Source organism: Fusarium proliferatum, assembly GCF_900067095.1.
Source record: "Fusarium proliferatum ET1 genome assembly, contig: FPRO_scaffold008, whole genome shotgun sequence".
NCBI classification, from domain to species: Eukaryota; Fungi; Ascomycota; class Sordariomycetes; order Hypocreales; family Nectriaceae; genus Fusarium; species Fusarium proliferatum.
This window is the reverse complement of record NW_022194797.1, coordinates 1,012,949-1,032,290: the sequence shown is the minus strand read 5'-3', so window position 1 is coordinate 1,032,290 and position 19,342 is coordinate 1,012,949. Positions and strand designations below refer to the sequence as shown.

The window sequence follows — 19,342 nt, the reverse complement described above, 5'->3', positions numbered from 1 at the left end:
TCTTCCGCCCAAACGCCGGACATAAACTCCAAAGCTCTTACACAAATTAGTAGTTCAGTCCATGCCGCACTCATCTTCGGCAGTCTAGACAAATTACAGAGTCATCCCACTATACGTGATGTAAGTATCCATGTAAATACCAAGGAGTCGGATGGTATATGACAGGATCATACCATTGCTGCGGTATTTGATCACCGATGCACTGGGGCAGCTAGGCGGCAGGGGTCTTCACGAGGAGGCGAACCCATGCTGCCCGCACCTGGTCGCTTGGCCAGTTAACCTCTGAAAGCCGACATGAAATAAAGAACTGGGATCTATCTTCTTCTTCTTCTCAACATGCAATCACGCCTTTAACTACACTTCTCCTTTGTTTGCGGCAAGGTCTTGAAGATCTGAACATTTACGCGTATGTTAGTGGTTTCAGGATGAAGATTTCCCCGCCATGAGAAATAAAGGATTCTATTCGAGCCTATAGCGCGGTTTCAGGGCTGTCTAGTTAAATGACCACCTCATTGAAGCTAGAATTGATTGGAGCGGCTTTGGGCTTTTAGTTTAGACTTTTGGCCTGATACTCCTGACCAGGCGCTTAATGTGGATTGTTACAGGGCACGAAATCGATAAAAGTGTTTCTGATATGTTTACTTTCACTCATCGGCTCCTGTACATTCATTCTTTCGTTCTCTCGTTTGCCAAGCGCCACGCTCATTAACAGTTTACATTCATTATGACACTCATTTACACAATCTTTTTTTCTTTTCTTTTCCCTCTTTCCTATGCTTTCACTCACCCTGGTTTGCTAGTCACCGACACCGATATTAGTCGCATCAAAACTAAGCTCGCCGAGAAAAAAGAGCCTTGGACCGCGTCGTGGAATAAGCTGACGAGCATCCCATTTTCCAGCGCTGACTACAAGAACAATGCAGTCAAAGAAGTGAACAGAGGCCAAAATGGGGAGGTTCTATGGCACGATGCGGCTGCTGCGTTCAACCTTGCTCTGCGTTGGAAAGTCAGTGGAGAAGACCAGTACGCAGAAACCGCATCAGGCATCCTTGTTGCTTGGGCAGATACGCTGGAGATCCTCAGCGGGGGCGATGATGCCTACCTTACCGCAGGATTGCAAGGTTATGAGCTTGCTAACGCCGCAGAGCTTCTCCGCGACTACCAGCCATTCGCTAAGAACGGTCTAGCCAAAGTCATCAGCATGTTCAACAAAATATTCTTGCCGATGAATCTCGATTTCCTCAACCACGTCCTGGGGTCAGAGCACAATGTCAAGCACTTCTTCGCCAACTGGGAACAGTGCAATATTGCTTCTGCTATGGCTATCGCAGTCCTCACCGACAACCAAACCACCTGGGACTTTGCCGTCGACTACTTCAAGCACGGTGAGGGTAATGGTGCTATCAATAACGGTATCTCAAACATCGTTAAAGAGCCTGGTACGGGCAAAGCAATTGGCCAAGGGCAAGAGTCTGGCCGAGACCAGGGCCATTCAGCGATGAACTTCCAGGTGCTGGGTGCCATTGGACAGCAGGCATGGAATCAGGGCGAAGACCTCTTTGCCTACAACAACAGCCGCATTCTACTTGGGTTCGTGAGCCCTTTACTTATTTAACCCGCTGTGATCAGGCCTGCTGAACTAACGTCTGCATACAGAGCCGAATACTTTGCTCGATACAATCTTGGAAACGATGTACCATTCGAGCCCTACACAAACGGCATAGTCTCCTTCGATGTTATCAGCGAAGCCTCTCGAGGTGCCGTTCGACCGGCTTGGGAGCTGCTCTATAGTCATTACGTCAACATCAAAGGACTTGACGCTCCTTGGACAAAGGCATATCTGAACAATTCCTTGGAGTTCTTCGGAGGATTCGAGGGCGGAGCTGGATCCTGGGGAGAAGGCTCGGGCCACTATGATGGACTTGGCTGGGGCTCTCTTCTCCATCATCTGGATGAATCTGACATCCAAGCTGCACAACCCTCTGCTGCTAGCCCTGAACCAACTGCAACGACGTCAGAGAGTCAGCCAAGGTCAACATCCCTAGCGACAGTCCGTACTGCCTCTGGATCAAAGACTGCCACAGCTGATGAGGGCGCCAAGACTGCTACAGCAAACCCATCTGCCGTAAGCGCCCATCGTTCTACGACAACTGCCACATCAATTCTTCAAATTACGGAAGAGCCAGGAAAGGGATGCCGTGCAAGAAGGCCGAAGAGCCGCAAGCATAAGGGCCGTAAACATCACTCCGTCCTGAACTAGGAAGTTGAGGAAGAAGACCTCTTATCAAGTACCTAAGACTCCATCGGATAAATGTCAAGAATATCCGGGGCATAGGTTTTGATGGGATCTTGTTTCTTGTGTATATTAGTATTATCGTAGCTGGTCTACAAAGGCAAAGGGAGCGATGAGAAGCTGAAGCTCTTTGTCAATATTGTTGAAGATGATGTAGCTTACAGTGTACCGCTTGTGAGGCAGCTCACATGTCGCTTCACAAATTCCAGCTCATATTTGCCAACACCACGCGATACCCATCAGCGTCCTCAAATGTTTTTCCGCACTGATCCCAATACGGATTAAAGCTCGTGACAGAAACAATGCCCGCTTTCTCCATCCGTGCAACTGCATCATCGAATTTCTCTTTCTCGGGCAGGTAAAAAATCATGAGATTGTCCTGCGTAGGTGATCTACCGGCGTCATGTCCGCGCTTCGCTGTGAATTCGAGATGATAGCCTGCTCCCTCATGACCAAGCATTAGACCATCGAAGCCGTCATGGTCACGAAACTCGCCAATCTTCTTAAATCCCAGACCGTCGACGTAGAAGGGCAGTAGGGCGTCGATGTTGTTTGTCGGGCGGGCCACGCGAAGGTGAGCGGATGCGATGGGAGCAGACATTGTGTTGGTAGCGAATTTGAATGAAGCCGAAGTTTGGGGAGCTAAGGTTAACCTTATAGGCCGCAGTTATCCCATAGTTTAAAACCTCGGTTTTAGGCCAGGCCGGGGCTTTCTTATACCCCAACTGGGGCCCACTTGACGATATTCCGGGCTTGCCGATGACTCACCTTTAGTCCAAAGGATGTTGGACTAAGGACCAAGGAACCAAGGCGTTTGTCGAGTCTATGATACAATATGTCAATGTGAAAATAGCGCAACCGGCTCGTAAAATATGCTCAGAGTCTCGTAGTGCTTTCGTAGCCCTTACATTGTTCGGGTCTTCATTGTGATCAACTACTACAGACACTCAAGGCAGGGTAGAATATTATAGAGAAGCATAAGAAACTATTTTCTTGAGGTCTCCTTGGCACTGGCTATGGTATATCATCTGTATCAATATTTGCCGCAAAGCCATTCATAAGCCATTAGCATCTGACAGTGAACTTGTTCGCAATCGATCCTGTCTATTTGATCAAAGTTCGCGGGGTGAGGATAACACATTGTTCTGCATTGACTCCACTGATTCACAGCTCTGAGTCGTCCTCACAATCCGAGGTTCAAAGTCATGATCAAGTCTAAATACATATCACTGATTCACCGACTTGCTCTTGGTACATAAAGTCGGATTTCTTTCTTGGAAATTTTTAATCACCCATTGCTCCCTGAACCCAAGCACTACAAATGCAAGCAAACAATATCTTCACTTTTCTCGCCTATACTAGGTCTTATTCACAAACATAATTATTCAAGGGAACAGATATAGCACTCGTCCTCACGAATCGTAAATGCCGCCCCAACAAGACTGCCTGGTATGCCAGGGTAGAGGCATACTCATACAACGGCAATACTGGCAGGCAAGTGTGCCATGTCCACAGATTTGGCAGCATTGCCCTCCTGGTGGTCACACAGCGACATGCTTCGTATATCAGCAGACATACGGACGGCGAAAGTGCCCTTGCTATGTATGCTATGGGGCCGGAACAATTATGGCGCCCTTCTACCAAGATCACCAGGTTCAATGCAATTGCATGGGTCATTTCTAAGTTAGACCTTGTTTTCATTTTACAATGTTGGTGGCCACAGTAGAGCCAACCGATCTCAGCGATCATTGAGGCTTCTTGTCATAAGACAATTTGCCAAAATTGACCACTCAAAGGCCAAATACTATGCTAAACCTACCAATTGCTTTGTATCATTCAGAATGGTCGTCTAACTTTTGTTACCTTCCTCAGATTCGTATCTTGCTCATCCTGACACACATTCAAATAAATCGGCTTTCTACTCCTTTTCGACCGAATTTTGAGAGTAACTAGCTTTTCGGTTGATAAATAAGGTAGTCCATCAATGATCCAACAGCACAGTCAGAACTGACTAATTTCGGAAGGTCGAGGGCAGTATTCGTGGATGAGACTCAGCAAGGTTTTGGTATATATAACTTGCAAAATGCAGGGAAGCAGCAATGATGTATTAATATATGTATATAGACTTCCATTGCTATCCATATTTCTTTACCTTTCCGCGTGGAATTTACTGTTTCGTACCATCGCGCACAGCAGTGACGGCAAACGGGTTGGCAGTAAAGGTTCCATTCGGGTCAGCCTTAGCCCTAGCCTTGCCAAGTCTCTTATACTTATCTGCATCCTCGTAGTATGCTTGCCAAATCTCAGGCTTACTCATATCCCAGTCTCCCCAAGAACCCCAGAGCACACGGCGATCCTGCTTGCTGAAGGGGCTCTTGGCTCCGATCATGATAGTATCGTTGGTCTTCTGCCAGCCGAGAGCATATTCCCTATACTTGGCACCAGGGTCGTGGAAACAGTCTAGTGTTTGGACGACAGTGGAGTCTCGCCAACTGTAGGACGTTCCGTTGTCCTTGTTGAGCAGGAAGCGCGAGTTCTTACCGCCGAAGCACTGGATCTGCACCGAGAGCTTGCAGTGATCGTATACTTCTCCTTCCTTATCGCTCTTGTCGTTGTCAAGCTTCTGGTGGGGATTGTAGATTAAATCCAGACGCTTGACTACAGCATCAACCCAACCGTCCTTCTGGAGAGTCTGCGACTTTGTAGCGTAGGTGCGCTTGACATAGGGGAGTTCGAACTCTCGACGCTTAGGGAAGATCCACTTTCCAGTCATCGTGTCCATGCCCTCATCAAATTCATTGATCAGAAGAGTGTGGTTGCTCCAGTCGTTTTGAAGGTCTCTGAACTGCTTGAACCAGTTGTCAACGGTAGAATCGTACTTGTCGGTCTTGTTGGTAGGACACCATTGGGCATAGAGGACGATGATAGCAGGGAAGCTGCCATTGAGCAAATCAAGAACATCTTTGGCTAAAGCTGACTTGATCTTCTGCTGAATCTTCTTCCAAATTGTGTCATCTCGGAGCGAAGGGAACAGCATAGTAACAGGGAAGTCTGTGCTGAGAACACTGCAGCAGAGATCGTAGCCTCGTGGGGCAGTACCTTCATCGGACATCTTAGCAATGAAGCCCAGCAGACGGCTAAGTACCTTGGGCTCATAGATCCACAGGCCCTTCAGACCGTGAGGTCCCTGAGACTGTTAGCGTAATTTTACAGAAAGTGGCAAATTTCCATACCTTGAAGCCATTAGGACCAGCGACAGTTCCCATGTAGCTGGAAGCGCGATAAACCTCAACGGTGTAATGAGTAATAATGCCGAAGTTTCCCGGGCTGCCACCGAGGATGGCGTAGAAGAGCTCAGAGTCACTCTCCTTGGTGACGTTCTGAATGGAGCCGTTGTGATCAATCAGACGGATCTTGATAATGTGATCGCCAAAAAGACCAAAACTGCGGCCGAGTTGACCATAGCCACCAGTTTGACCGTGACCACCAGTACAGACGCTGAGTGGAATTAGCTTCAATAGTTTGCAGTAGTCTGTACATTAGACTTACTAGGCACATTGCCCGTGGGGCACGAATAGATTGACCGAACGAAGGTAGTCATTAAAGTCTTGCAGTCTGTTGCTCACACCAGCCAGAACCAGGGCTCTGTCATCAGGAACTCCGTCTTCTTCCAGGACCATCATATCCTTGTAAGTGTTGGTGAGATCAATCTGGATGTTCTTGCCACCGGTAGAAGAGGCACCAGAATACTGATGGCCCCCCGACCTGACAGCGACGCTGACCTTGTTGTCCCTCGCCCATTGAACAGCCTTGATGACGTCTTCATCTTCCTTGGGCTGGACGATGAGAGCTGGGTTCATGTCATGCTCTGTCTGGTAAGAGGTGGTGGCATATTGCTGGTTGAAGAACTTGTAATCCTTTTGGCCAAATTGAGATGAAGTGTCTCGGGAGTATTGCATCCCTTGAAAATCTTTGATCTTGAGCATGATGATTGTGATGGGCGTTGAGTTTGTGGTGATTGGCAGAAGAATTGTGGCTTTAGACGTCCCTTATATTCTTCTTGCCTGCCAAGATCCAAGAGGGGCGATGCTGGCCGCTGAGCAAAACAGCGGCGGCTGATCACACTGGCTTTCGACTTATCAAGCACATGTGCGGACGGTCCGCACTAGAGATTAGCGGTCTATCATTCCTAACATCCTGAGACATGCGTAGTGGCTGCAACGGTTGGGGATGCGGCTGAGCTTGGTCCCAGGGATCATGTCTGAATAGGCAACCAATGGAGCTATTGAAATGATGTTACAAGTGAATCCCCTAACCTGGTTTCCATCTTTCACTAGAGCGATACCTTGAGACACCGGCACTTGAAGCGTGAAGATCATGTGAATTCTGACTGTAATTTCACGTATACGACGTAGGTACACGTAAGACTTACTGTACTGCACATGCGCGTAAGATTGGTTGGTGGTACAATCACCTTTCTCAACCAATAAGCAATAGCCTTTCACAGCAGAACCGTATTCAGCCAGCCACTTTTTAGGCACGTTTCAACCTACCACGGGGTCCGACTTCCGACATTTTACGGATAGCTCTGCGCCAGTGCGGGGGGAAGAGACACTTCGAGACTGTTTGCGGAGGTCATGGCTTGCATGAGACATAAGCTCAGTCGCACTATTGACGCCAAGGTTGTGACAGCGGGACGGAGATCGCGAGAATATTACGCGCGTCCAGTACCGTTTGCAGCACGGTAGTCAGCATGGACTGCAGGAGGCTGAATGAGGGGAGGGGAAACAGAAACACGGCGTTGACATGGTGATTTGAGTGGCCAAAAGAAAGGTGAGACATTAACGGTAAATGGCGAATTCTGAGACTATCCCTTGCAAATTCATTTAGAGTTCGAGGGATCTCTCTTTGAAGAATAACGTTGGACTACTGTGTGATAAGCGGCTTCTAAATACGATGGTTCACCGAATGCAGTAACAAGCTACTCACACTAAACGGCGCTCGCTCACGCACGGCAGAATTTTGCCGCTCCAGGTGGCTTACGCAACGGAGAACAAACGGTCTAAGATTACCGTATTTTGGTGATGGCTGATCAATAGCTCGAGCCACAGAGTTCAGCTTTTCTCAAAGTGTGCATTTGTTGAGGTTTAGGGCTGCCGCATGTCCCGGTCTAGACCACGCGCATTCCATTCAGGGTAGTGAGATTGGGTTTGCAGCTAAAATGCTCTAGTGGCCATTGGTTGTTTAGTTTATAAATGGGTTCAGAAGGCTAGGTACGGCCCGGTACTTGGGAATAGAGGATGAGCAATGCGACGTCCGTCAAGAGACGGATGGATAGGTCTGGGATTATCCCATGTGATGGCGTTACCATGTTTGCTCTTTTAACGATGGATGATTGAGAGCCAATCATACTGAAGTTCTTTTGGATTATAATGTGAGTCTTATTACTGGTCAGCAAGGTGTAAGCTTAGGACCCTTTCAACCTCAGCCGCTCGTCGATGGAGGGAGGCCACTCTTTTAGGGCTGATAATGACCAAAGCTCGTAATACGATAGCAGATATATAATCAATGCCGTCCAGAATAGTGTTCCAATATTGACAAACTCTGTCGAACTAAATCTCTCAAAGCACAATATCCACACAATGATGCTCCCTACTGCTCCCGTGGTCCCCATGGATTTGGGTGACGACTTCAAGTTCGGTCCTACCGTTCTCGACCCCATTCAGCCAGAGGACCAAGAGAACCTGGTTCCCATCCATGGCTTCCCCAGTGTTGACCCCGCTGGTGGTGATGTTGCCATGTCCCAGCTTGATGTTCTGGCACACTTCTTTGGAACCTACAGCGGATTTGGTTTTAACACCATTTTCCGCCCCAATGGGTAAGTAAAACACCTGAAAGAGCATTGGAAATGTATACTGATTTAGAGAAAGAACAACAACTCCTACACCTCTCCCTATTCTTCCTCCACCTGAGGATCCCAATGACAACATCCTCCAGCTCAACCTTACATCGGAATCCCTAGCCTTTGCTAAAGGACGTCTAGACGATGTCCCTAACCGCGGTCTTGACACTCAGGCTGATATCATGCTCAACGGTGTGCCATACACCCAGACAATTGCTGATATCACTGAGATGGTGAAGCCGCCAAAGAAGCAGCCCGTCATCCACTTTGAGCCTGGTCTGTGGATGCACGTTCCCGCCAGTGAGCAAATGCCTGTACTTGCAGCTTCTCTGTCGCGCATGGCATCTATTCCTCACGGAACTTCCATCAACGCTCAGTCTTTCACGGCAACCATCACTGCCAAGGGCGCACCCGTCTTTTCGCCAGTTGACATCACCCCCATCCTTATTGCCAACGGTCAGAAGATTCCGTTTAGAAGTCAGACTCTAACCAACAAGAACACACATCGTCTTCCCCAGGATCTTACAAGCTTTGACAAGGCCGGCACTATCACGCAGGCTATCTTGACTGATCCCAACACTATCCTCCGCAACGCCAATGTTGGAAAGAATATTATTGAGAACACAACCTTTGAGGTATCCTCAGAGGCCCAGAACCCCAACCTCGGAGGCGGAACAAGCAACATCGGTTTCCTCATCGGTGCCGACGCTGGTGTCAGCTCTGCTTCAGTTGCAGCCCGAAGCGGCAACGCAAACGCCGTTAGAGTCACGGCTCAATACTGGCTCTCCAGAGTTCGAACCCAGATCAACCTTCCTGCGTGCCATAGCACAGACAAGAAGACTGTTTCCCCTGCCTCTCACGGTCCGCGTGATGCTGTCCCCAGGTTCCTGGTCGACATTGACGTTCCTGCTGCCAAGACAGTCAATATTGAGTACATCCAGATTCAGTACTCCCAGAATGTCATCCTCGACTTCAACGGTCTGTCATGGCCTCACGTGACAGTTGGAACTTTGGCGCCAACCATCCGTCACAAGCTGTCTCAAGTTCTTGTATCTCACTAGATAGTGACGTGACCCAGGTAGCTAGGACTTTCTAGGAGGTATATATAGCTTTGCTGTGGGCACTTAAGGCTTTTGACCCACTATATAGCGAGTTTAAATTGAGCTCTAATATAACATCCTTTGTCTTGACAAGTTATCTTCATCTTAGACTAATAGTATAAGCAATTCCATAAATTTGCATTTCTTCGAAAGGTGACAAAATCAGAACATTCTCACAGTTCTCTGGCGGTGCGTACCTACTGCATCAACTAGAATACGATATGACCTGTCAACTCATGTCTCTTGGCCTATCCGTTCAAATTTGCATGAGCCAAAATGAGGCCAGACACATCCGCGCCCCAAGCTCAAGCAAGAGGGGTAAACGTCCTCTCCAGACGCCACTAAAGTTGCCCACGACTGAGAATTCCAAGTCCAAGTCACATTCCCATCAGTGATCGTCACTCGCAGGTTCCGTTAGTGTCGTTGAAGGTTTATCGTGGCTTGTGCCACCCCCGCCTTTTTCATTTCTCCCGTTGCTCCAACACGGGCCAGCTGTCACATTCCTAACCCCGGATGGGACTTCAGCTAAAGAAAGCAGTCAGACTTGAACTCTATGGGATATATTGCATCGAAGTGTAGAGATGTGGCTTGGAACTTAGGTTCAGTTTCTGCTCAATTTTCCGACCGCTCAAAAGTTATTGGAGGACCACATACTCGTGGTTGCCTTCTGCAGCTGTCAGCGTTGTAGTATTGCTTTTATGCGTCAAGCTGAACTCGGCACAGCATGTGATGGTTGCGCTTTGTAGGTAAATCTGTGTCATTCAAGCATCCCATTCGTAGACATTATTGAGCGGTCAGCTGAAATCCCAGGAATGGAGGCGGATGATGTATTCAGATAACAGTGATGTTTGAATCGTAATGCCCTCCTCCTGATCATGCTATATACCACGTTTTCCTCAGCTCTTCATGGTTCTCTTTCAGGCTCTCATTGCAGACTTACTTCTCATTGCACCTTCAAATCACATTTCTAGACTGTAACCATCGACATGTCTCTCCTTGATCTGAACTCTGACTTGTCCATCAGAAACCAATGGGCTCGCCAGCACATCAACAGAGCCATTCGACAGGATTGGAACGCCCTTCTTGAACATAGCGATGATTCTTCCGAACTAGGTTCCCTTCCTTTTATTCCCAAGACCTCGGAGCTCCCTCCTGCCCCTGCCCCCCAGAAGTCATCCGCTCCCCACGACCATGAAGCTCAAAAGCCTCGGGTCATCAAGATCGGTGTCATCGGCGCTGGAGCAGCTGGCTTGTTCACGGGTCTTGTCTTGGACTACCTCAACAGCGAACTGAAGAAAGGTTCAATCCCTCTCTCTTTCGACTATGAAATCCATGAGGCGGCTGGATCAGATCGAGTTGGAGGTCGCTTGTTCACTTACAATTTTGGTGGCCAACGTGATACTCATGATTACTATGATGTTGGTGCGATGCGATTTCCTGACAACCCGGTCATGAAGCGGTAAGTCAGTCCCTTGTGCTACATGTCACTTGATAGCTCATACTGCCCAGCACATTTGAGCTCTTTGGCAGGCTTGGCATGGAAAAGACGGACTTGAAGACAAACCCCAACGCACCGGATGGTTCTCTCATCCCATATTATATGTCACCTAACGCGCCCAATACTAACCCCTGGTGCTACAACGACATCAACGTTTGGGGCGCTTCTTACCAGAGTGTTCAGACATCTGCTGGCACTGTTGACCCGTTTCAAGTTGATACCGATAACAGTATTGACCATAGGTAAGTTCCCTTATAAATGATGAAGGATTAGGAATCAATTCTGAATATTTATCAGGCTTCTCAAAGTTGGACCAGATGAGGTTGTAAAGGCCAATATTGAGCCACTTCGTCAGGCCCTAAAAGAAGATGCCGAGAAGACTCCTCCTGGTGACAAAGGCTGGAAGATGTTGATGGAATATGATACATACAGTACTCGACAATTCTTGGGAACGTGAGTACTTTCTGACGCTGCTGACTTTCCCTCAAAGCTGATTCATCCAGTGCGAACCCGAAGGTGAAACTCCCTAAGGACATCCCTCCACCTCCATATAACTATGAGACCATCGAGTGGCTCGAGACCTTCAACGGGTAAGTTGCCACCACTATGAACCCTATTTGATACTGACATCTTTCAGAGGAACTGACTGGTACGACCAAGCTCACAGTGAGACTGTTCTTGAGTCCCTTGACTTTGAGTTCAGCCCTGAGACCAAGTGGTTCTGTGTGCTCGGTGGCGCCCAACAGCTCGCCAAAAAGATGGAAGAGAGAATTACTAGCAAGCCCACATATCACAACCCAGTCGCTGCTATTCGTGCCATTGGTAAGATGGACGTGAGGCTCGATATTGTGGCTGGTAAGAGATCTGAGTATCGCCATTACGACGCCGTCGTGGCCACTACTACCCTCGGATGTCTTGGCCGCATGGACACTCGCCAAGCTGGCCTGAGATATCCGGTCAAGCAAGCCATTCGCTCTTTAGGCTATGGTCAGTCCTGCAAAGTGGCCATCAAGTTTAGCCACGCATGGTGGATCCACGATCTCAAGGACTTCAACATTCGCGAGGCAGGTCTAGGCCACTCCGACCTCGCCCTGCGAACTTGTGTATATCCTTCTTACAACATCTATGACGCCAAGACCAAGACAGCTGTTCTTCTGTGTTCTTACACCTGGCAGCAGGACTCTGATCGTCTTGGATGTCTCATGTCGACAAACAAAGACCACGGGCAGAAGGTCGCCGATGAACAAGCCCTGAAAGAGCTTCTGCTCCGTGATCTGGCTATCTTGCATAGAAACAAACAGATGAGTGAAAAGGATCTATACACTCTCATCAGTAAGAGCTATGTTGATCATCATGCCTACAGTTGGACTGAGGATCCCAACACTGCTGGAGCTTTCGCGTTCTTCAGACCCCAGCAGTTCAGCTCCATGTGGAACAGAGTGATCCAGCCATCGGGTGATGTCATCATTGCCGGTGAAGCCTCAAGCCCCCACCATGCCTGGGTCGTTGGCGCCCTTGAGAGTGTCGTCCATGGACTTCACTCTTGGATGGGTACCAATATCACTCTGGTTCCCGAGCTGAAGCATGCCAGAGACATTCTGGAGAAGGATGAGCCCGGAAACCCCTTCGTCGGTCTCCCTCCATATATGGATGTGAACATCTCCAACTGGCACGCTGTTATGGGTGTCGTCAACCGAGACAAGCATCTAGAGAAGATCGGAGGGTCTGATAACGGCAATTTGCTGTCTACTTTGCTCTCACACTTCGATGTTGAGGCTTTTAAGAAGGATATTCCTGCTCGATAACTGGTTTCGACTGGTTACCGGTTGTTCTGTTGGGGGCCCATAAGTGTATTCAGATTGAGTCATGGCTCATGAGATCAGTATGATGGTTCTACCGTCCGTTCTTTAGCTTTTACAACATTTTCATGATATCCACTCTCTTGTTTCATTGCTGCCGTCCATGATGAGTTGCAGCTTCCATTTTATCGCAACTTTCTCAAGTCCGCTCAGTAAACTTGGCTGATGCTAGGATGCATCATGACCGATTCTGAGCTCACTGTTTCATTGTCTGCGGAAACCCTGAACGAGTTTCTTGACTTACTCAGTGTTTGCTGTCATTGCAATATCTTGTCAGCAATATATTTATCCCCGATCTTTAAACTTGACTTACGCGTCCAAAAGACGCAATGCGTTACTTGCAGTTCAGACTTATGGCTGAGAGCTTAAACCAGCAGAGAGCTTAAACCAGCAGAGAGAACTTAGTGATTCCCTGAATGTAAGCATTGAAGATAAGTGATTATCACTCTTGGTACCGTAGTATTTGCATTCGGTATATGCATAGAACTTTCAATCGGAGTTTTCTTTTGTCCAGACTGATGCAGCCCTCGTTCTCGAGCCTCACACTAAAAAGCCGCCAAGTATATCGGGTCAGCATTATTGCCGTTTCTCGATCCTGTCCAGGAGAAAGGATGAGCTCGACCAATTTGGCGGATCGTAGATTCCTCAACACTGACCCGATGAATATTTTCTTTCCACAAATATTTTCTTGCTAGTCATTCTCGGGCGCGATCAAACGCGCCGTCAATAATTCATTTCCCTTAACCGCAAATCGGGTACCCAGAACATCAATTACGCGATGCAGGCCCATCTCGACAGCAGTAGGCCAGGTTATGAACCTCCCCGACAGTAGGAGTCTTGGCTATCACGAATTTGGCGATCCTACAGGAACTCCAGTGCTTTAAATCCATGGAACACCAGATTCGGGAGTCACACTCTCTGGATTTGAACACCCTCTCGCGAAACAGCTGGGCGTCCGCTAGATTGCCCCAGATCGTCCAGGTATCGGGAATTCCACATTTCATTCGCACCGAAGAGTCTTGGACTATCCAGCCGATCTGAGAGCTTTGATTCAGCATCTCGAACTTCCCTACTATCGCATCATTGAAACGAGTGGAGGTACTGGCTACACTCTCATGTGCACAAGCATTGCCTAGAGAGGAGTTATTGGCGGTTGGCATCTGTGCTGGCATCGGGCCTTGGGAAGCTGGTCAGGCCGGTCAAAGTGAACAAATCCAGAAACTCATGATGGTTTGGAAAGACCAGAACGAAGAGTTCGTAAAGTACATGGAAAGCATCTTTCTCGCTGCGGCACAGGATCCCGACCCGGCCAAAATGGAAGCAGTCTGGAGAGATCAAGGGTTTTGGAGAGGAAGATCGAGAAGTTCTGGAGAAACCAAGCGCTTTCCAGTCCGCTGTCAGGGTTTTCAGACAAGTTTATGCCCAAGGAGGGGCAGGTCATGGCCTCGAGATGAAGCTCAACACTGAACCTTGGGGTTTCAACCTGGAGGACATCGAGTACGAGAGTATAGACTGTGGTACGGGTCTGCAGACGAGAATACTTCACCAGAAATAGGACGATACATGGCAGAGAGGCTACCAAAGGCGGTCTACAAGGAGTATTCCGGGAGACGCACTACACTATATGGAGGGAAGACCTGTTGACGGAATTTCTCAAAGACCTGATACGCTGAAAGAATGAATCTTTCTGGTAGCGATGTGTCATAGCGATCAGGGTTTCTGGTAGATGCAAGTTTTCAAAAGAAGCGAAATCATGACAAACAAGGCACCAGTTTGTTATGCAAATACCTGTGGCCTGTTTCTAAGGCTTGTAGTGTTCACAAACCAACCATCAATGCCAAGCCAAGCAAAGTTGACTGTAGTTGTGGCCTGCCCTTTTCCCGGATTAGGACATGATAAGATAAGGATGGAAATGGCGTACTTCGTACCGCAAGACCAACCCATTGCGCTACCTTAGAGATGCATTTTACATTCAGTAACAGAAACAAATCATCGGGAAACGTGTACCGCCTAGTTAATGATAAAGCTCCCTGAGTAGTATCAGATAGCAGATTTGCTGATTAGCTTGGTATGAGTGAGTGGCAGATGCGTTTGGCGAGTTTGGAGCCCGATTCTAAGCACGCCATATCCCATTCTTATTTTCGACGCTGAGCGAGCGAACAAACTAAAATAGCTCACCCAAATCAAAGCTTTGGAGACGCGACGCGCGCGCGATAAGAGATCGCCTACGTATCATTTGCACTCCCCAATTTCTCTCCGCATTGTTATCAACGTACGGAGTACACGCTCCAACATTCACCTCTTGCACTGTGCCATGGTCAAACCAACATCAACGTAGCACATCATTTCAAAAGATAGTCGTTGCCTGGCGCATCAGATTGCCCTTCATGTTTCTTGACTGGAGGCAGAAGCGAGCAAGCAGGCGCATGCAAACTCCGTTCGGCACAAGCTGAGTTGTCCTTTTATCCTGCAGTAAAGCCTCAGACTTGTGCAGTGTTCTAAGTGCTTATGCAGTGGCTACCTTGCATTAGCATGCATAACTCTGGACACGATTATGCAATCTTCACAAACCGACGCAGTGCACAGTCAGTCATCCAATAAGAGCCACGCCCGGTTAGCTCAATCGGTAGAGCGTGAGACTCTTATGAGTACGCGATCTCAAGGTTGCAGGTTCGACCCCCGCATCGGGCTGTTCCTATAAATATTCGATTGCGAGCGTTTGCGAGGCTTTCTTTTTTTGCTCATTCTTCATCATAATGCGATTTGCTTGCATTTATGTGACTTGTTTAAAACTCATTCATGCTGTCTTTTTGCGTTGTCAACCTCTTGTCCTTATATTAAAGGACCTGTCCTGCTGTTTGCCTACTACTTAGAGAAGGTGCTAGACACTTTACTCAGATGTCACAATGCGCTTCGTTGATTTTTGCATTCAGAGCCAGAAAGCTCCCGTGTTTGCCATGGAGTTAATGAGGTCGGTTCAGCACAACTTACCTAGTAAACGAAGACAAATAAAAGAACATCATCAGATATCAGTTTGCACATAAAGTGGCGTTCATGTTGAACATTATAATACTATATAATGCCTAGAACGGGACTTCTTCTTCCCATCATTATCTGTCAACATTCTGAGTTCGACACTCAACCCTCCTCCACCAATCGCACTACAACTTCATCATAATGGCGACTCTGCATGCCCTCAAGAAAGCCCTCAAAAAGGTTGGCGATGAGGCGCCCCGGAAACCATTGAACGATAAAGAGTACGACGATGGGCTCAGCCTCTTTGCCGAGGCCTCTGACGAGCAGATGCACCAGGAAAAGGTCATGATTCCTCAACTGTCTGAACTGATAACCTCCCTCTCAACACGAGATGAGATCTCAGTCTTGGAGGTTGGCCCAGGCCCAGAAAGTGTTCTAGGGCACCTACCGGCCACACTGAGGAAGAGTATCACGAAATACGTCGCACTAGAGCCCTCTTTTCAATACACTCAAAGTCTCCAAAGATGGCTATGGCCTAGGGAGAACGAGAGACCACTCCCCTCCTTGAACTATTCGCTTGTTCGCCCAACTCCTTTTATAAAAGGGAGCTGCCCGGGCGAGAAGTACGACGTCATCATCTTCTGCCATGGCTTGTATGGATTGAAAAATAAAAAGGAGATCATCAGGCATACTATAGAGATGCTGCCTGAAGACCCGCTTGACGGTATGGTCATTATCTTTCACCGCGCTGGCTCTCTCATTTTCGACAACCTGGTCTGTCACCGTTCGCTGTCCTTCCCCAATCGCATTGTAGCTATCAAAGACGATGATGAAGCCATCGATAGTTTCACTCGCTTCATTGTCGGATACCGTTTGACAACCGGAGTATTCTATGAGACCCGTCAGGCTCAGTGGCGGACGATCTGCCGTGAACTGGCGGGCCATGACGACGATTACCCAGGCCATCTCATATTCAGCTCACCTGAAATCATGATAGCAATGACTCGACATGCCAACCAGCTACCTGACTTGACCGCCCGCGTACCATCAGTACCCAGGCCGTACAAAGTCAAAAATCGACAGGCGCTACACAACAGACCTGCCGCTATTGTCAGACCATTGGACATCAGCCAGATTCAGTCGTGTGTTCGATGGGCACTGAACAACGGAACCAGCTTGGCGATCCTGGGTGGTGGCCACAGCGATCATTGCCTTTGGCCTGGTGTAGTTTCCGTTGACATGAGTGCATTCGACAAAGTCCACGTCGTCAATCCACCCCAAGATGTAGACACGGAATGTTGGGTTGTCGCCGAAGCTGGGTGTAAGACGGGGGACATCATCCGTGAGACCATGGCTGTGGGTGTCACAGTGCCTTTGGGCTCCCGACCGAGTGTTGGTGCAGGTCTTTGGCTCCAAGGCGGCATTGGACATCTGGCCAGACACTGTGGCCTCGCCTGCGACGCTATCGTCGGTGCTGTCATGGTTGATGTGATTAGCGGTCAAGTTTTCTGCATCGGTTACGTTCCTGAACAACATCGACCTCCGAATGCCGTTCGTCACGAACGGGACGAGGGACTATTGTGGGCCTTGAAGGGAGCCGGAACGAACTTCGGTATTGTCATCAGCGTTACTTTCAAGACTTACACAGCCCAGGTGTTCTCAGTGCGTAATTACGGTCAGCCAAACGGTCATGACGCTGAGAAGACACTGACAACTAAGAGTCGTGAGGTATCCAGCCTGTATCCTCACAATATCTCTTCAGACTTTTACCTGTACTGCGAAGGTGGACGGATACGTTGTGGAATGACCACTTTCTTATGTTCCTTGGAGGGTGACATTTCTACGGCACCACCTCCGAAGACAATTGATGCTGTTGAGCTTTTCGACAAGGAGATGTACGTATCCAAGATGCATGCAGGACATGGGGGTAGCAAGACTTCTGCCTTCAAACGATGCGTTTTTCTGAAGGACATAGCCAACCCAGATATCATGAAGGTCTTGATAAGGGCCTCGAGGGATGGCCCTACGCCCTACTGTTATTTAAACCTTGTGCATGGTGGTAAAGCCGTGAGACATGTTGCATCTGAAGAGACTGCTTTTGGTTGCAGAGACTGGGATTTTGCTTGCATCGTCACTGGCATTTGGCCCAGAGAATATGATGGAACACACACTGCTGACGCTGTTGTTCGCTGGGTCTACCGGGTTGTGAACGAGCTCCTGCCAATGAGCAAAGGGGTCTACGGTGCAGATCTTGGCCCTGATCCTCGAGATAGTATCTTGGCCACCAAAGCTTTCGGCCCCAATCGCCGAAGGCTGGTTAAACTCAAGAAAGCATTTGACCCTAAGAACATCCTCGCGTATACTTGCCCTCTGACGCTTATCGGTCTGCCACAGAAGCTCGTCATTCTTGTCACCGGTGAGCACGGTGCTGGTAAGGACTATTGTGCTGGTGTCTGGTCTGTCGTCTTCAAGGCACATGGATATAGTAGTCGGGTGGTCAGCATCAGCGAGGTAACCAAGAGAAAATACGCAGCAGCAAAAGGTGCTGATCCTGTCCGTCTTCTCAATGATCGGCCCTACAAAGAACAGCACCAGAAGTCTCTTAATGATTTCTACAAGAGCCAACTGGGGGCAGGTCATTTTGCGGCAGAGAACCATTTTCTCGAAGTGCTGGAAGAAGATGGCTCGGATGTGCTGTTCATCACTGGCATGACGGAAACGGCCCCGCGTGCAGCGCTATCGCACCTTGTTCAGGATGCCAGGCTGATCGACGTTCGGGTTCAGGCGAGCAAGGCCACGCGAAACTTGCGAAGATGGGGAGACGAAAACAAGTGTAAAACACCAGACAGCGAAGAATACATGTCTGCAGAAGACATCTACTTACCAAACTTCACCTTTGAGAACGAAGCGAATGGAGAGGAAGCGGTGATGTGGTTTGCCAACCAGCGTCTTATTCCCTTCATGAGCATGAAGCTTCAGAACCTGGCTGGCATGGTGCCAACAGTACTGAACTTTCCACGCAAAGGCATCGACTTTCGCTACGTGCTGAATATGGCCCAACAGAACGGAGGACTCGCGCTGTGCACTTCGCTCCTGAAGAGTCACTTCTTAGGTGACTGGGACAAGGTGGATGTTGTAGTAACCAGCGAAGCCAGTGGGTATGTCTTTGCCTCGCCTCTAGCACTGGAAACAGCTATACGTCTGGTTCCCATCGTAAAAGGCAATAAATTCCCACCGCCTACGGTGTCTGTTCAGAGATGCTTGTCGCACATCTCATCTCACATAGTCGGCGCGACGGATAAGGGTATTTTTGAGATGAACGCCAACACAATTGACAAAGGCAGTAAAGTGGTTGTTGTTGACGATGTTCTCGCAACTGGAGAAACGCTCGTGGCGGTGCTCGAGTTGCTGGTCAAGGTTGGCGTACGACCAGAGGATATTAGCGTCATGGTTGTGGCGGAGTTTCCTTTTCATCGTGGACGACAGAGGCTATTGGAGAGTGCGTTTGGAAGAGTGGCTGTTCAGAGCCTCTTGGTATTTGATAGGCAGTAGGAGTGAAGGTGTGAGGTATCTAAATTGACGGTTAGATGAGTGGACGGATCTTAGGACTGGTGCATTTCCAACACAGGAGATAGCACTGAATAGATATCAATTCACTTTAGACTGAAGTACGTCCGTTCTTTCACAACCAAGTAACAGATTTGGAACAAATTT

General features: G+C 48.5%; 6 protein-coding genes and 1 non-coding gene across 7 annotated transcripts; 5 read left to right on the top strand and 2 right to left on the bottom strand.

Moving 5' to 3' along the window:
* Positions 1–724: 724 nt before the first annotated feature.
* On the top strand, positions 725–2,260 carry FPRO_14078 (uncharacterized protein; the record flags this gene model as incomplete). The annotated part of the gene is made up of 2 exons (XM_031219063.1): positions 725–1,590; positions 1,657–2,260. The coding sequence occupies 2 exons, from the start codon at positions 725–727 to the stop codon at positions 2,258–2,260; spliced, it is 1,470 nt and encodes a 489-aa protein (XP_031084859.1).
* A 229-nt stretch (positions 2,261–2,489) lies between these two features.
* Positions 2,490–2,894, bottom strand: FPRO_14077 (uncharacterized protein; the record flags this gene model as incomplete). Its single annotated transcript, XM_031219062.1, has 1 exon — positions 2,490–2,894. The coding sequence occupies one exon, from the start codon at positions 2,892–2,894 to the stop codon at positions 2,490–2,492; it is 405 nt and encodes a 134-aa protein (XP_031084858.1).
* A 1,566-nt stretch (positions 2,895–4,460) lies between these two features.
* FPRO_14076 (uncharacterized protein) lies at positions 4,461–6,279 on the bottom strand (the record flags this gene model as incomplete). Its single annotated transcript, XM_031219061.1, has 3 exons — positions 4,461–5,480; positions 5,527–5,791; positions 5,843–6,279. 3 exons carry the CDS (start codon positions 6,277–6,279, stop codon positions 4,461–4,463), a joined length of 1,722 nt encoding a protein of 573 aa, XP_031084857.1.
* Positions 6,280–7,935: 1,656 nt separating this feature from the next.
* FPRO_14075 (uncharacterized protein) lies at positions 7,936–9,256 on the top strand (the record flags this gene model as incomplete). Its single annotated transcript, XM_031219060.1, has 2 exons — positions 7,936–8,171; positions 8,224–9,256. 2 exons carry the CDS (start codon positions 7,936–7,938, stop codon positions 9,254–9,256), a joined length of 1,269 nt encoding a protein of 422 aa, XP_031084856.1.
* A 1,025-nt stretch (positions 9,257–10,281) lies between these two features.
* FPRO_14074 (uncharacterized protein) lies at positions 10,282–12,598 on the top strand (the record flags this gene model as incomplete). The annotated part of the gene is made up of 5 exons (XM_031219058.1): positions 10,282–10,754; positions 10,805–11,035; positions 11,091–11,246; positions 11,297–11,383; positions 11,431–12,598. The coding sequence occupies 5 exons, from the start codon at positions 10,282–10,284 to the stop codon at positions 12,596–12,598; spliced, it is 2,115 nt and encodes a 704-aa protein (XP_031084855.1).
* A 2,662-nt stretch (positions 12,599–15,260) lies between these two features.
* tRNA lies at positions 15,261–15,343 on the top strand. Its single transcript is given in 2 exon segments — positions 15,261–15,297; positions 15,308–15,343. It is a non-coding gene; the product is annotated as a tRNA-Lys (tRNA).
* A 486-nt stretch (positions 15,344–15,829) lies between these two features.
* FPRO_14073 (uncharacterized protein) lies at positions 15,830–19,180 on the top strand (the record flags this gene model as incomplete). Its single annotated transcript, XM_031219057.1, has 1 exon — positions 15,830–19,180. The coding sequence occupies one exon, from the start codon at positions 15,830–15,832 to the stop codon at positions 19,178–19,180; it is 3,351 nt and encodes a 1,116-aa protein (XP_031084854.1).
* Between the last annotated feature and the right edge of the window lie 162 nt (positions 19,181–19,342).